Source organism: Podarcis filfolensis (assembly GCF_964270895.1).
Source record: "Podarcis filfolensis genome assembly, chromosome: 1".
In the NCBI taxonomy this organism is placed as follows: Eukaryota; Metazoa; Chordata; class Lepidosauria; order Squamata; family Lacertidae; genus Podarcis; species Podarcis filfolensis.
In genome coordinates this window covers 757,553-773,049 of record NC_139604.1, presented here as the reverse complement: position 1 = coordinate 773,049, position 15,497 = coordinate 757,553, and the positions used below count along the sequence as shown (strand labels likewise).

Genomic DNA, 15,497 nt, shown 5'->3' with positions numbered 1-15,497 from the left:
ATCTAAATTTGTCTGGCAGGGCAAAAAGCCCAGAATTAAATTTAAGATATTAACGGATTCAAAGGAAAGAGGGGGGTTTGCCCTGCCAGACTTTAAATTGTACTATGAAGTGGCAGCTTTCTGCTGGCTGAAAGAATGGCTGCTTCTTGAAAACACAGACATTTTGGATTTGGAAGGTTTTAACAATATTTTTGGGTGGCATGCATATTTGTGGTATGACAAGGTTAAAGCACATAAAAGTTTTAAAAATCATATTGTCAGAAAAGCACTATTAAATGTCTGGGTTAGATATAAAGATTTGCTGGAAAATAAAACTCCAAGGTGGCTGTCGCCAATAGAAGCTAAGGCAGTTAAAAAGTTAAATATGGAGTCCAAGTGGCCAAGATACTGGGAAATTTTGGAAAAGGAAGGGGACAAACTGAGATTGCAGAGCTTTGAGAAATTAAAAGGGAAGGTGAGAGATTGGTTGCACTATCATCAAATAAATGAAGCGTTTAAACTGGACAGTAAAATTGGCTTCCAGGTGGAAAAATCAAAATTGGAGACAGAACTGTTAGAACCCAGTACTAAGAATTTGTCAAAAATGTACAATTTGCTGCTGAAATGGAATACACAAGATGAAACGGTTAAATCAGCTATGATTAAGTGGGCTCAGGACATTGGTTATAATATTTTGTTTGCTGATTGGGAAAAGTTGTGGACCACCGGGATGAAATTTACGGCATGTAATGCCTTAAGAGAAAATATTATGAAAATGATATATAGGTGGTACATAACCCCAGTCAAGCTTGCAAAGATTTACCATTTGCCTGACAATAAATGTTGGAAATGTAAAGAAACTGAAGGTACATTTTTTCATCTCTGGTGGACTTGCCCGAAGATTAAGGCATTCTGGGAAATGATCTATAATGAACTTAAAAAGGTATTTAAATATACTTTCCCCAAGAAACCAGAGGCCTTTCTCTTGGGTATTGTCGGCCAAGGGGTGTTAAAGACAGATATAACTTTTTTTATGTATGCTACAACAGCAGCTAGAATACTCATCGTGAAGTACTGGAAGACGCAAGAGCTACCCACACTGGAAGAATGGCAGATGAAGGTGATAGACTACATGGGCTTGGCAGAAATGACGAGCAGAATCCGAAACCAGGGAAGAGAAGCAGTGCAAGAAGAATGGAAAAAATTCAAGGACTATTTAAAGAAATACTACAAAATTAATGAAAGTTAGAATGATGTTGGACTGGAAAGCAAATGGTTACTATTAGCAATGGTTAAGACAAGGAGAATAAGGAAGATTAGTTTAAATTTAAATTAAAACAAGGGAAGATTTGCTGAGTAATTGATAAGAAATTGGAATACAGAAATGGGAGGCATGAGGAAGTCGGGGAAGAAAGGTATAAGAAATCAGGATATGAAATGGTACATGTTTTTTTTGTTTTGTTTTTGTCTTTGTATGTTTATGTATGTTATGTCTATTTGGAAAAAAATAAAAATATTATAAAAAAAAAATAGATCACTCAAATGTCACCTCAAACATGATGCTCTTCAGGGGAAGCAGTTTACATGTTCAGCTGTGAGCCATCAAGTGTTAAGACGTCAAATGATGAAATGTCACATAAAATCAATAGATAGAATCAATAGATATCAATAGATAGAAAAGCATGCATGCACCAGCTCTCAGTTTCCTTTATTTTCTTTCTTTCTTTCTTTTTGTTTCAGCTCTGGCAGGCAGAAGCTTTCACTCACCCAGGTAGGCTGCCTGGCTAGTGGATTCGGCTAGCCCTTCCTTGCGCAAGTCCTTCCCTGCGTCCCCAGGGGTGGAGCAGTGGGCAGGAGAGCTCTCCAGCATAAAGTTCTTACTGCGGGAAGTGCTGATGATGCGAGGTGGCAGCAAAATATTAATGACTGTCTGGAGCAGGAGGAGGACCTCTGGCTGCTCCAGCCAAGGGCTGTCTGCATGACACCAAAGGGAAAAGACATAGAGCAGGTCAGGAGCTGACTCACCAAACAGGTTCAGCACCATTGATGCAATATGAACATTCGGCACACCCAACTGGTCCCCCTCTACCTTCTCCTCCTGCAAGCAAAAGTTGGGGTTATTCTACAACACCAACATACACAGCACCTAATTTTAACCAACATGATGTTTATGCTCACTTGCACTTTCCCCACCCTCTCACTGTTCTTTGACTTTTAAGGACAGGTTCCCACCAGGGTTGATATGATCAGCTGAATCATAGAATAGAATCATAGAATCATAGAGTTGGAAGAGGCCACAAGGGCCATCGAGTCCAACCCCCTGCCAAGCAGGAAACACCATCAGAGCACTCCTGACATATGGTTGTCAAGCCTCTGCTTAAAGACCTCCAAAGAAGGAGACTCCACCACACTCCTTGGCAGCAAATTCCACTGTCGAACAGCTCTTACTGTCAGGAAGTTCTTCCTAATGTTTAGGTGGAATCTTCTTTCTTGTAGTTTGGATCCATTGCTCCGTGTCCGCTTCTCTGGAGCAGCAGAAAACAACCTTTCTCCCTCTTCTATGTGACATCCTTTTATATATTTGAACATGGCTATCATATCACCCCTTAACCTCCTCTTCTCCAGGCTAAACATGCCCAGCTCCCTTAGCTGTTCCTCATAAGGCATCGTTTCCAGGCCTTTGACCATTTTGGTCAAAGGGTGAGGGGACACCCTTCCTATTTCTTTACTAACCCCAAGGCAATGGTTCTCAACATTTTTCTCTGGGTCACACTTTCAGGATAAAAATATGTTTGTGCTACACAGAATATTGGAAAACAAAAAGAAACGACTCCTAGAAGGGCTTGATTGATAACAAAGAACACAACTACTTTATAATACAGTCACAGGACATCCAGAATGTATAAAACAATGCAGCTACGTAAGAACATGAATCATTCCCAAAATATAATTATAAATGAGCCTCATACATATGTACTTTAAGTATGCATACAAACTCTATGAGAGGTGGGAGCCTGCAGTATCACTTGATGCTCTTGCTCTCATTTTGAAAATATATCTAGCCATATTCTGCAAACAAAAAATGTTGTGTGGCAGAACAATTTGCTCAGGTGAATGAGCCCTTTGGAAAATAATCGGTCATACTGAATTAACTGTAATGTGAAAAGCGGAGTTTGAACCACTCAAGAGGCATGGAATTCAGTGAAGAGTAGCTTAAGTGGAAGCTGTGTGGCTTTCTAGTTTGGTTCCATTTCTTTCTTACACATAGGTGGGGTGTTTTGTTTTTGCTTTTGCTCTGCCAGGATACTCTGTCTTTCATTGATCTCAAAGAGAGGAGCTCCTCTGTCAAAGAGTGGATTCAGAAAACACAGCTGAAATAAAAGAAGGACACCACAACACCCTTTTCCTTTTGTTTGTCCCCTACAAGCCCAACTGACAACACACCACTGAAAGGACGCTCATAGCAGAAGAAACATAGAGGTGGACGGATGCACAGACATTTTCTGGTTCGGAGAGGCAGCAGGGAGGGGAAAACAGAAGAATCTTTCTGTTAATCAGACCTTTGCTTCCTGATCCTACTGTGAGCACAAATGGAATCAGTAGATTTAAAAGCATTCCTTCCCTTCTCTCCTGATTGGTGAATGGGGAGATCACGTGGCTTAGGGGAAAATCTTCTTTCAAAGCCTGTGCAGTAATAATAAAAAAGAATTAAAATATTGTACTGGTAGAGTATAGGGGTGAAGTATAGTCAAAGAAAAAGGGATCCATCAACATTTCGTTTACACAATGCCCTGTGTCCACATCTGGGTGAGTTCACCAGCTTGGATGACATCTACAAAAGACTCAAATTCCAGTTTCAGCATAATCTCTTAAATTTAAATCTGGAGTTTAGCCCCATATTGTTTTGCTTGATCCTGAGGCTTGATATGCCAAATGCCAAAGATTAATAGCAGTAATTGTGTTCTGACACTCTGGAAACAGGAAGGCTTAGCCAGTGACAAAAACTACGTGAAACTGAAGCAGCTTTGTCCAATCTGGGGTATAAATAAATTACTATTACTATTATTATTATTATTATTATTATTATTATTATTATTTGGACTACAACTCCCATCAGTCCCAGCCAGCACAGCTGAATGCTGCTGTGGCGAATGGAGTCATGTCTGTGCTTCCTGTGGTGATGGGAGTTACAGTCCAAAGCATATTGAGAGCACAATTTGAGCAAGGTTTGTAAGTTCTTCAATACTTACATCTTAGGTGTGAATTGTACTTAGGGGTGTGCAGAGGCTTTGTGTGAGAGCTGAATGATGAGATGAATTAGGGTGTTTCAGGGATCTCCCCACTTCAAAGTCAAAACATGATGTCAATACCTCCCTGAGTCAGATCGGAGTCCCCACAAAGTCATGTCACTCTGTTATTCTGTTTCTGTGCTCTTTTGTGCTGTATTGCCTATATATTTCTTTTTCTCTAGGTTCATGGGCTTTGCAATAAGTGAGGCCTTTTGGAATATTGCCTGCAGGGCACTATAGAGGTCTGAATGTTGATGCTGTTGAAGAACAGCAGTGTAGGATTTTTATTTTTTAATTTAGACACTTTAAAAAAGTCCATTGCTCTGCTTTAGCACTACAACAGAGCTCTTCAGGACTTCACAGGAAGAGTTGTAGGACCTATTGGAGACCTGTAAAAGCTTATCAGAAGACAAAAAACACCACCCCAAAGAGAAGCTGGTGTGTGACTTTAAAGTTTTTAAATATTATGAGCAAGAATACACACTTCCTAATTCATTTAAGCTAAGAAAGAAACAAACTCACACTCCCAATTAAGGGATCATGGAGGAAAATGAACCCCTATTATTTCCCTTATAAAAAGCCCCTGGACTTATTTGTCTGCAATTTGTCAGGCTTAATCTACTCTGGAGGCTCCTGTGCCTGTAAATTTAATCTATTTTGGCCAAGAGGGGGGAAAGGTATGTCCACTGTTATGTTTCCCATTACATAGAACAGGGGAACCACAGACCTTTATTGCACACAGAGCAGCTCAGAACCCAAAACACAGATCAAAGTGGAGTGAACACAGTAACTCAGAGAGAGTTTGGAATTTTTAAAAATGCACAGATACAATGCAAATTTTGGAGCCTATACACACACATAGGATTTGAATGTGAAATGAACAGACTCTCAAAACAACTTGAATCTTATAATGATGTATTTCCAACACTGCTGCAACTTAATAGTAATAGATAAACAGGTACCAACTCCATCTGAAACATATTAACTATGAAATGGCTTAGGTTTTTTGTGGGGTTTTTTTTTTTGAAAATTCAATATCCATATAACCTTGGAACTACAAAATTATTTCCTAAGAGTACGTGACTAAAAAACAAGAAACATGTTTTGAAGGTGCATACATCTGCTGCCACAGACTGACATGACTACTTCTAGCTAAACTGAATTAACTCTCCCTGCCCCCCCCCCCGGTCTGTTAATGTATTTATTTAAAACATTATACACCACTTTTCCAAAGCTGACTCCACTCTCAATCAAAATACACTACTGACATCTTTCTTTAGTCACGCATATGCTTCAATTTCTCTAAATCTGTGCTTTGGTTCTTTATTCCTCCCACCCCATCCCTTTTATCATGACTCTCTCTCATCTGGACTCTGAAAAAGCCCCCTCTTGATTCCTTTCCAATTAACCTGGGCAAAGTACAGTAGGTTAGTCAGAACATAGAAGGACTACATCATTCCACATGTGGACCAATCTATATGTGTAATATTTCTGCACAAATCTAGTGCTGTTAGGAAACCTGGAAATGGGGCTGAAAGCTTGCCTTTGCATTTAGTAGCTGAGAGCCTTTCCCCTCACTACCTTAAATTGGTGCCAACAAAGAAGTCCAGGCAACATGGAAGCCTGAAAAACCTAAAGCACACAGCTTGCATTTTGTGAGAGAGTAGCACTGTAACTCACTGAACAAAATTATTACATTTCCAATATTAAAGATAGGTAAATATAGTATTTGATGATTAGTATAAAAAAATTACTCTATGCATTTATACTTTCTGTGGTCTCATCACACTGTTATTTGAATTAAGGTTCAGTTTACCCAAATGTCCTATAACAACAACAATAGTTCAATACAGTTGGACAGAAATAATTAATCTAAGAATCTACACTTTAGAAAAGAAAGGAATGCCTTATGTGAACTTCAAAAAATCCTAAGATTCAAAAGTCATAACCAATCTCTCATTCAACTAATAACGGTTTGTGAGGTGTCAATGCAAAGTTTGAAATTACACAGGAATTTTCAGTGGCAAAATAGCTGGTCCTCGTATTGCAAAAAAACAACAAGACATCATCAGCGTACATTGATCTAGTCATTTCAGATAGTGTGAGAATTTTTTAAAATTTCAAAGCTTGCATACCCATGACCTATACAAGTCCTGCAGTTCTTCACCTCTTTTGTTCTTGTTCTAAGCCTAAAAAGTAACCATGGTTATCTATCTATCAGTCATGAGAAGTACAACTACCATTTGTGTCAGCTCTTCGGTTGGTTTAAACCTGCATAGTCCCAATGTGACTTCAGTGGGGCTATGCTAAACTGGTACCCACCGAGGATCTGGACAATTGTTAAATGCCATGGCATTCCAAACTATTAACATATTTGTTGGGAAATTTTCATTTTGCTTCACAGTTTTTGCCCAGCTTTCGCAGAAAACAAGAGCACCAATGAGTTGGTGTCTCAACCACATGATAAGCAAAGCCTGCTGAACAGGCAAGGCAGTCACACCTGAATCTGCAATGCTACAAGCCGGACAACAGCTGTGCTGAAGGGTAGAGGTGGCGAGAGATAAGGGCTGAGATGAAGAAGGGGCAATCCATCGGCCACACTGGAAGGTCCTACTACTCCCATCACCTGCAATACAAACACAGCACAGCACCATGACCAACTATTGCAATTCCATCCATGCCATACCCTCCAGTGTTGGTAAGGTACACACTTCAGGTAGCGCAAGACTGGGGTTGCTCTGCGATTATGAGTCCTCCACAGTGTCTTGCGGTAGCTGGGGCCAGTAAGGAAAAGGAGTGGTTCTAACAGGAAGTGGGTGGGGAGGAAACAGGGACTGCTACAGGGTTAACCAGAGGGGGTGGTCAGAAGGCACAGGGAAAACCAGTACATTTAAGAATGTACCCAGTACTAGCCCTGAAAAACCAGCACTGTACTGGTAGAAGGAGGAGGGGTTGGAGGGTATGCCATGTAGTTACCGTACTCAATAGAAAAAGGTACTGAAATCACAGTGTTTCTAGTTGGCTTGAGCTGTTCCCTTATTATGTCATGGTAATGTCCTGAGTCAGACATAGACTGGTTTTTATACAATGTTCAGACTCTCCTGTATGGATGTGCTATTACTTCAAAGGTTAAATCTTGAGGGGGATTGAACTGTTTCAAATCTATGCCTGCAAAATATTTTCATTTAGAATGAATTATGTTGCTAGAATGCTTTGAGGTTACAAAAAACGAACCCCTTTCAAAGGGTTTTGTTCAGCTTTGCATCTGTTAGTTAAGAATACAGTCCTTATTACACTTGCATCCAGTGGCTACTCCAAGCTATCTCTCTAGATACAGTTAAACATTAGTTCTAAGCAATTTGAAGGTGTCCTGAGTTTAGATCTTGCTAGAAGTTCCCTAAGAAGTTTATGGCTGACACAGGTTTCTTGCTAATATGTTGTGATGCTGAATAAATATGAATAAATATTGCTTGAAGGACTAATAGTCACCTTGCTTGGCTCTACTTCAACTTGTATACTTGTAAGTAAACAGAAAAGATTGCAAATGTCTCCAGCGGTACTTACAACCACCTGGGGAAGTGGAAATTCCAATGGCTGATCAAATAAGCTGATAACTTCCAAGCAATGTGGGACATAACAGGACCATTCAGGATCAGGTAAAGGACCCCTGGACAGTTAAGTCCAGTCAAAGGCTGGATCAAACCAGGGGTCCATTTAGTCCAGTAATCTGTTTTCAACAGTTGGCCAGCCAACTCACAGGCAAGGCACAAAGGCAACAGTCCTTTCTACTGTGTGTCCTTCAACAACTGTATCATTATCACTGAACATGGAAGTTCAATTTTGCCAATATTACTAATATCCATAAATGTCCTCCATTAATGCATCTACTTCCCTTTTGAAACCATCTGTCAATATATCTTGTGGATATAATTGTCTAAGTCTACTTTTATTGTATGTATGGAGAAGGAAGGTTCGGTGCAAAATGCTTTGCAGCACTGGATAAACAGGCAGATAAATGCTAACATACCATTTCTGCACTCTCTAAAGTGTTTTCTGTATTACAAGTTATATGTTTCCAAATTATGGTTTTCTTTACATCATTGATGGGTGCCAGCAAATTTGATCAAGCATTGTTTGTGAAGGCTTATCTGGAGCAATGATCCCCATTAAAATGGCAGAAGTCCAGGATTTGCATAAATTCTTAACTTGAATGAAACCTTGTGAGAGTTTAATTTCAGTATAGGAAGTGTCAAGATCTAAAACAGAATTGTCTGTTACTGCAAAGTTCACAAACTTGTTCCAGTGGCTCTATGCTCTATAACTTCCTCATCAGAAATTCTTCTATTTAGGTGTTCCCTAAAGCAATCTAAGGGACGCGGGTGGCGCTGTGGTTTAAACCACAGAGCCTAGGACTTGCCGATCAGAAGGTCGGCGGTTCGAATCCCCGCAACGGGGTGAGCTCCCATTGCTTGGTCCCTGCTCCTGCCAACCTAGCAGTTCAAAAGAACGTCAAAGTGCAAGTAGATAAATAGGTACCGCTCCGGCGGGAAGGTAAACGGTGTTTCCGTACGCTGCTCTGGTTTGCCAGAAGCGGCTTAGTCATGCTGGCCACATGACCCGGAAGCTGTATGCCGGCTCCCTCGGCCAATAAAGCAAGATGAGCGCCGCAACCCCAGAGTCGGTCACGACTGGACCTAATGGTCAGGGTCTTTACCCCCTTAAAGCAATCTAAATGTACAAAACACACAGCAACACCGAGATGGATAAAAATGTCCATTTTAGTTTCTCTCAGTTTCTCATTATTCTGCTCTTAAATTCAGTTTGCTGCATTTCTGCTTCAGTTTCTGACTTGGCTTTTAAAAACGTCATCACAAATATTTATCACCATTTCTGTATACATTTCTGCTGTTGTGCACATTTTTGCAAGCAATTCCCCCCAATATAAAGCATTTTTGTAAGTTATTTTCACCACTAAATGCATTTTAATGCACATTCCCACCCCCCAATATATGTATTTTGTATGCATTTCGTTTGGAGAACTGCAATGCAAAATTCAGAATAGGGAATATTTTGAGGGATAGTTGTGTTTTGGGTTGCATATTATTTCAGGAAGTGCAAATTAGGTAGGCTTGCATTAAAATGTGAACCAAACTGAATTTCTCTTTCACCCTGATAAAGGGGCAGAAGGATCTGAACATTGTACAAGAAAATCTAAAAGTTACTTTAGACCAAGGACATTACAAATGGCAAAGCAAATTTAGTTTAGTAATTCATCTAGTCAATTGCTTATGCCCTTTTGCAGAGTGATAAAAAATGTTGTCTTTCAACAACTTGAGACTGAGTATGTTTCCAGCTTCCCCCATCCCCTTCCAACTCCTCTACCAGGTGTGTGCAGTATCCACCACTCTCCAACTTGCAGCCCTCAACTCTCGGCGCAACATGCAGGAATGGATTTTCAAAATGGTGCATGGAAAGCAGCAAAAACCAGTCACTGGGCTTAGGCTATGGGCTTCCTCCCCATTCGCTCCCCATGCACCACTTTAAAAATGAACTCCACTATTTCTAGTGTCAGTTAAATAGCTTATTTCCATGAGTAGGACTGGGACTGGAAATGGGGAATCTCTACCACAGAAGGAAGTCTGGTAGATGTGCAGGAGATTGGAATGTTGGTTACTCACCAGATTGACACAGACATTGATCAGTGACCTAAGGTGAGGCAGGAAGGATATGATTGGCTGCCTCTGAAGTGTCAAACAAACCCCTTCAATCAAACTGCTGGCAGGCTCCCACTCAACCTGTCGCCTGGAACACAACAGTAGGTGGTGTTAGGCATCCGGCTCCACCCAGAAACCCTGCACAAGGTGACTGAGACAAAAGGACTCTGAGGGATGCTTCAGACAAGGGCATCTCAGATGGCGAAAATTTGCATTACAACAAGTGCATTTTACCTACACTATTCAGAAATCAGGGAAGCACAGAAAGCACTGCAGAAGTGGACCTACAGCAAAGAGGTGTTGCCATGAGACTCAACAAACGATAGAAAAATATCCAGATCAACAATCAAAAGGAGTAGGAATTGGTGTGTATATGCAAGAAACTAACAACGTGGTGTCCTGTGAATTTGTTTTAAACAGACATACTGCAAATGGCAATAGTATGCTTCTCCTCCACTGATTTCAAAGGATATATATTCTCCCCAAAATGTAGGCTGATTGCTGCTTCAAATCTCTATGGAGAAGGGTATTCTGAATTTGCCCATCAGAAATAAAACACCAGATTTCTGCTGGGATTTTTGAAATCTGAAGTAGAATCCAGCAGATCTAGTACAGTCATACCTTGGAAGTCAAACAGAATCTGTTTGACTTCCAAAACGTTCAGAGACCAAAGCACGGTTCTGATTGGCTGCAGGAAGCTCCTGCAGCCAATCAGAAGCCATGGAAGCCCTGTCGGACGTTCGGCTTCCAAAAATAGTTCACAAGCCGGAACAGTCACTACTGGAAGAAAACCATGGAGATAATCATAGTGATAAGGAACTATGATAAGATCATAGTGATAAGGAACTATGATAAGGACTTGATTCTGTGATTAAACCAGAGTTCTCCAGTTCAGATGTAGCGGACAACTATGGCTTAACACAAGACAAGAATGAAGCACCAAAGATGTCAGATGACCGAGGGGGAGGTGGGTAAGAGAGGAATGCTCAACCCCAACCATGGTTTATAAAGCTGGGATGTAGTGGCCAAACCCCTTTGCATCCTGGCTTTTCCTATGGCAAGGGATAATTATAACAAGTGGACTTTCCAAGGTTCCAATCAGAAAAACTTCACAAGCAGAATTAGCTTGTCTTCCTGACACAATGTCACTCTTGGAGAGCAGGAAGGAAATTCAACATTCAAGTCCCTAGGGTACTCCTTAATGCTTAAAAAATTAAGAAACAATATTTTTTTTAAAAACGGGTAAGATTTGTAAAACAAAATAATAGTTTGGGATGGCACACACATCAAAATACAATTCAGTTTCCATTAACATCATTTTGATACACACTGGTTACAGGAAATAAGGGGAGGAATAATGTTTAGTTTATTTCATCTCATTGGGAAGATGAACAAAGACAGTCTTGATATGGATATTTGCCCATGCAGATAAGAAATCATTAAATCAAATTACACAACTTTAGCCTAGTTCCAGATTACTTTTTCTGGGAAGAAACTTGTTGCATGATACGTTAAAGACTAGCAAATGTATTGGGGCATAAAACTTTGTGGACTGGATCTCACTTTGTTAAATATTTTTTGGGAAATCCCCTTAGCTTTTCCATGTCTTTTCCATGCCTTTTCTCACACGTCTTTTATCTAAGCAGCTATCCAGGTAACATGTTTCAAGATCCAGTATGTTCTCACACTCAAATGACTAATCTGAGCCATATGTTTGCTGATGTAGCTAAAACATGCTAGAATATCATGCAGGAAAAACAGCACTGAGGGAGTTCATCCACACTTCTGCCTGTCCCATGCCTAGAAAGCACGGGTCTAAGCGCTTTCCGCCTTGTCCCACTCCTTTCCCAGGGAAAAACAGCTCTTTAGCGCTAAATCAGTGCAAACATCAATCTAGAGAAAACTGTAATTGCCGTTTGCTCCATCTTAGTGATAAGAGTGTTTTTTCCCAGGGGAAAGGAGTAGGACCAGACAGTGGCGTAGCGTGGGGGGTGCAGGGGGGGGCGGGCCGCACCGGGCGCAACATCTGGGGTTAGGGCAAATCCATGGGTTAGGGGGCGCAAATCCACGGGTTAGGGGGCGCAAATCCACGGGTTAGGGGGCGCAAATTACTTGCCTTGCCCCGGGTGCTGACAACCCACGCTACGCCACTGGGACCAGAGGAAGTGTGCATGAGCCCTGACTTCTGAAACGACCTCATTTTTCTTTGCCTTTGCAAAATAAGACTATTCATATGGCTTTTTAAGCTCCAGAAAGTTTAGAATCCTGCATTTAAGTGCATTTTAATACAGTTACAGACAGAGTTACAACAAAACGTATTCATGGTCCTACAGAATTTATATCACATATGCTTCATTCTTAAAATCATGAGATTTTAGAAATGACAAAATCAACAAAAGTATTATTCCTGGGCACCTGTTTTGTGGTGGATGCCATATTTTTACCAGTTCTGCTATGGTTCGTCATAAAAGATGCATTTCCTCTATTGTTGTCTCACAAATGTGGCCGCATGCATATACAACAATAGGAAAAATACATTTATTTATTTTTTGCTGTGAGAGTTCAGTGCAGCAAAACACTGTCAATAAAATGACATACCCTTCCTTCAAGGCTTGCAACAACAGAAACGGACCCCTGTAGGTTTCCGTCATACATGCTCACCTCAAAGTAGGCATCTTGTGAATTTTATTGAACATACGATCCAATCGCTTTAAGATGAGGATTAAGGCAGGCCTCACTGCCTCGGCCGTCCAGTCAGTGATGGGCAGCATCTCCATGATGTATCGCCGGAGCCCACGGCTCTCCATCGTCTGGGTGTCGTAAGGTGCCAGCTTCAGAAGGGAATGTGCAATTTCTGCCAACCTAAAATTACTGCTCGTTAAGAGGGAAATCTCAGATTCTACCAAGTGAGCCCCTTTGTAGAGAGCCACAACCACTGCACAGTGGGAAAATACACCCCATTCAAAAGAACGTTAAGTGATCTAAGAACACAACTTCCAGCACACTTGAGGCTCACAGTGAGCCAGAAGTGGGTCACCATTTTGGCCCTGTGGGTTACAGGTGGGGATGGGGTGGTGGTGGAGGGGCACAAGCCCATAGGCATGACCAGAACCTGCCGTGCCAATACAGATTATCACAGAGACATTAGCACTCAGTTACACATGTGTGCACATACCCCACATGGGTGGATAGAAACACAGGGAGGAGCCTCCCTGAGAACGCATAGCACCATTGAATTTGTGCTTCCCAAGCCTAGCTGTTTGTGGTTGGGGGGCACAATTGAAGTGGGGAGATAAAAGCACGGGACAGCGATCCTTACCAACGCACATAAGATCACTACCCTCCCCCATGCTACCTACCCCCCAGAGCCCAGTTGATGGGCAGTAGTGAAAAATGAGTGGAGCTCTCTAAGGCTTGGTGGGCTGCAGAGAATGGCTGTGGGCAATGGGCTGGCCACCACTGCAACACTCCATGGCAAAACTAAAGGAACATAAAAACTTAAGAGACTTAAACCTATGAGTGCACCATCGGTTTCACTTTGCTCCAGACAATGTCTGAGTGGCTCAGCAAGAAAATGTCCTATGCATGTCTTTCTATCATTTTTCGTAACAAGATTCAAAACAGCCTCAGCTCAGTTTTAGTTCTTGATATTCATAAAGACTAAAGTAAGTGAAGCTGTTAAAATACACAGACCAAACTTTCATGAAGCTGCAATCACTGAGAGAACTTGCTTTTAAAATGTTTACATGAGGAACCTCAACCAAAATAGAAGCAGCTATTTGTTTCCACAGCCAAGGTAAGTATTACACTAATTCAACTGGAGACACAACTTAAAAAATCATAAATCAATGGCATATATTGAGTAACAATGTATCAGCAGGTCATGAAGAAAGTGAGAAACCTCTTGAACTCCATCCTGTAGATGTAAAAACAGCTATAAAGCAACCACATGTAGGATCCAAAAATGCACAAATCAACTGCCCAAGGATTACAAGTAACAAGGTCAAGGGCTCTCTTCCCCTGATATTACAAATAAGTGCTAAACATGGATGCCAGATTTGATGGAGATATAGATAGCTATATAAACTAAAATATGCACCAGCTGTTTGCCTGAACTTGTAAGCCCTTTGACATCAGCTGCAATTAAAACAGGAAGCCTCTAAATAATCATAGTTTCCTATTTCATCCAAAATGGAAACCTATGGTTAACAGCGTCAGAAAAAGCCAGGATATTAAAATATAGTTTGCACTTGATGTATTAACAACCTGGCTTGTTGCAACGCTAGTATACAATTTCCTACTTCAGACAACAGTGGACACTAAGGTTAATTAGTAGTTTCCTTGTTTTATTATGGGTCACATGACAGAAGTGGCAAATAGGTTCTGCGCACAAGCAGGAGGCTTGTGTACATATTTAGGCTTAATAAACTGAGCTATGATAACCTGTTATTTCTGATAAATACATCTTACTAATTCCACATGGTTTCCCCTTTTGAACTACCAACTCTAGCTGAGCTTTTAATGCTAAATGTTTCTTGTAAATTTCCATCCACAGGTTCAAATCCTGCCCCTGGAACAAAAGAGGACAAGCCTGCTCCTTCTTCTGCATGCCTATACTGCCTCCCTTTAATCTTCCCTTCTCTAGGCTAACGCAGAACTCAACACCATACTTTAGGTGGGGCTAACGGTTTCAGCTAAAGCAATACAAAGAGCTTGCAATTTAACAAGTCTGGGTGTAACACAAAGCCAAACTATGGCCTAGCTCCAGGTTGTGCAGCAGCAGCAGGACCAAAGGATGAGCAACGCGCACACACGTTTATGCTTAGCCATGATTTGGTTTATGCATGAGATTGTCTGTTGTCAAAAGCTTTAGGATTCTCCATAAAGGTGTTGTGATAACATTAAATAAAGCTCCTGCAATATATTACCATATATGCTTCAACAGTTTGATATATGTTTTACATATTTCATATATATACTGTACATATTTCAGACATATACTTAATGTGTTATTAAAATAATACCTCATATGAGACTTAACATCCAGCAGCTCTAAGGAAGTCACTCTGGGCTCTCCAGCTAGGTTCTGCAAAATCTTCAGTCTGGGGCCACAGTGTTTATAGAACTCAGTACAGATATTCAACAGGGACTCACGGGGTCTCCTGAACTCCTCCCTAGCAATGCGTTCATCTAGCTCCTCGCGCTGAATGCCTTGGCCTTCCTCCAGCAAGTGAAGGTTTTCCCTGAAGGGAAAGATGCAGAATATGAAGGTGCAAACAGAGAAAATGCACTGATAAAATAAAAGATTGTAACGAACTCCTCCTTTTGAACCCATGAAAATCATGGCTTGGCAATCGACAGAAAATGAAGAGTGAGCAGCTAGGGAGACTAGATAGAGATAAAAAGTCTATTGTCGATTTCCCCTTGTAGCAAATTGTTGACATTGGAACCCAGGGAGAGAGAAAACTGCAGAGGTGTTCATCACAAATGCTAAGGAGACTGGGTGGCAAACTTA

At 41.0% G+C, this 15,497-nt stretch overlaps 1 protein-coding gene across 13 annotated transcripts in view; it reads right to left on the bottom strand.

The window, feature by feature from the left end:
• Positions 1-15,497, bottom strand: part of UNC80 (unc-80 homolog, NALCN channel complex subunit) — a 163,826-nt gene that overhangs the window by 28,385 nt on the left and 119,944 nt on the right. For all 13 annotated transcript variants that reach the window (XM_083625474.1, XM_083625481.1, XM_083625483.1 and 10 more), the window contains 6 exons: positions 15,007-15,225; positions 12,644-12,844; positions 9,947-10,070; positions 6,769-6,894; positions 3,540-3,663; positions 1,747-1,953 (listed from right to left, as the gene is read on the bottom strand). In XM_083625474.1, coding sequence (XP_083481600.1) covers positions 1,747-1,953; positions 3,540-3,663; positions 6,769-6,894; positions 9,947-10,070; positions 12,644-12,844; positions 15,007-15,225 — 1,001 coding nt within the window. The remainder of the gene's footprint in view (positions 1-1,746; positions 1,954-3,539; positions 3,664-6,768; positions 6,895-9,946; positions 10,071-12,643; positions 12,845-15,006; positions 15,226-15,497) is intronic.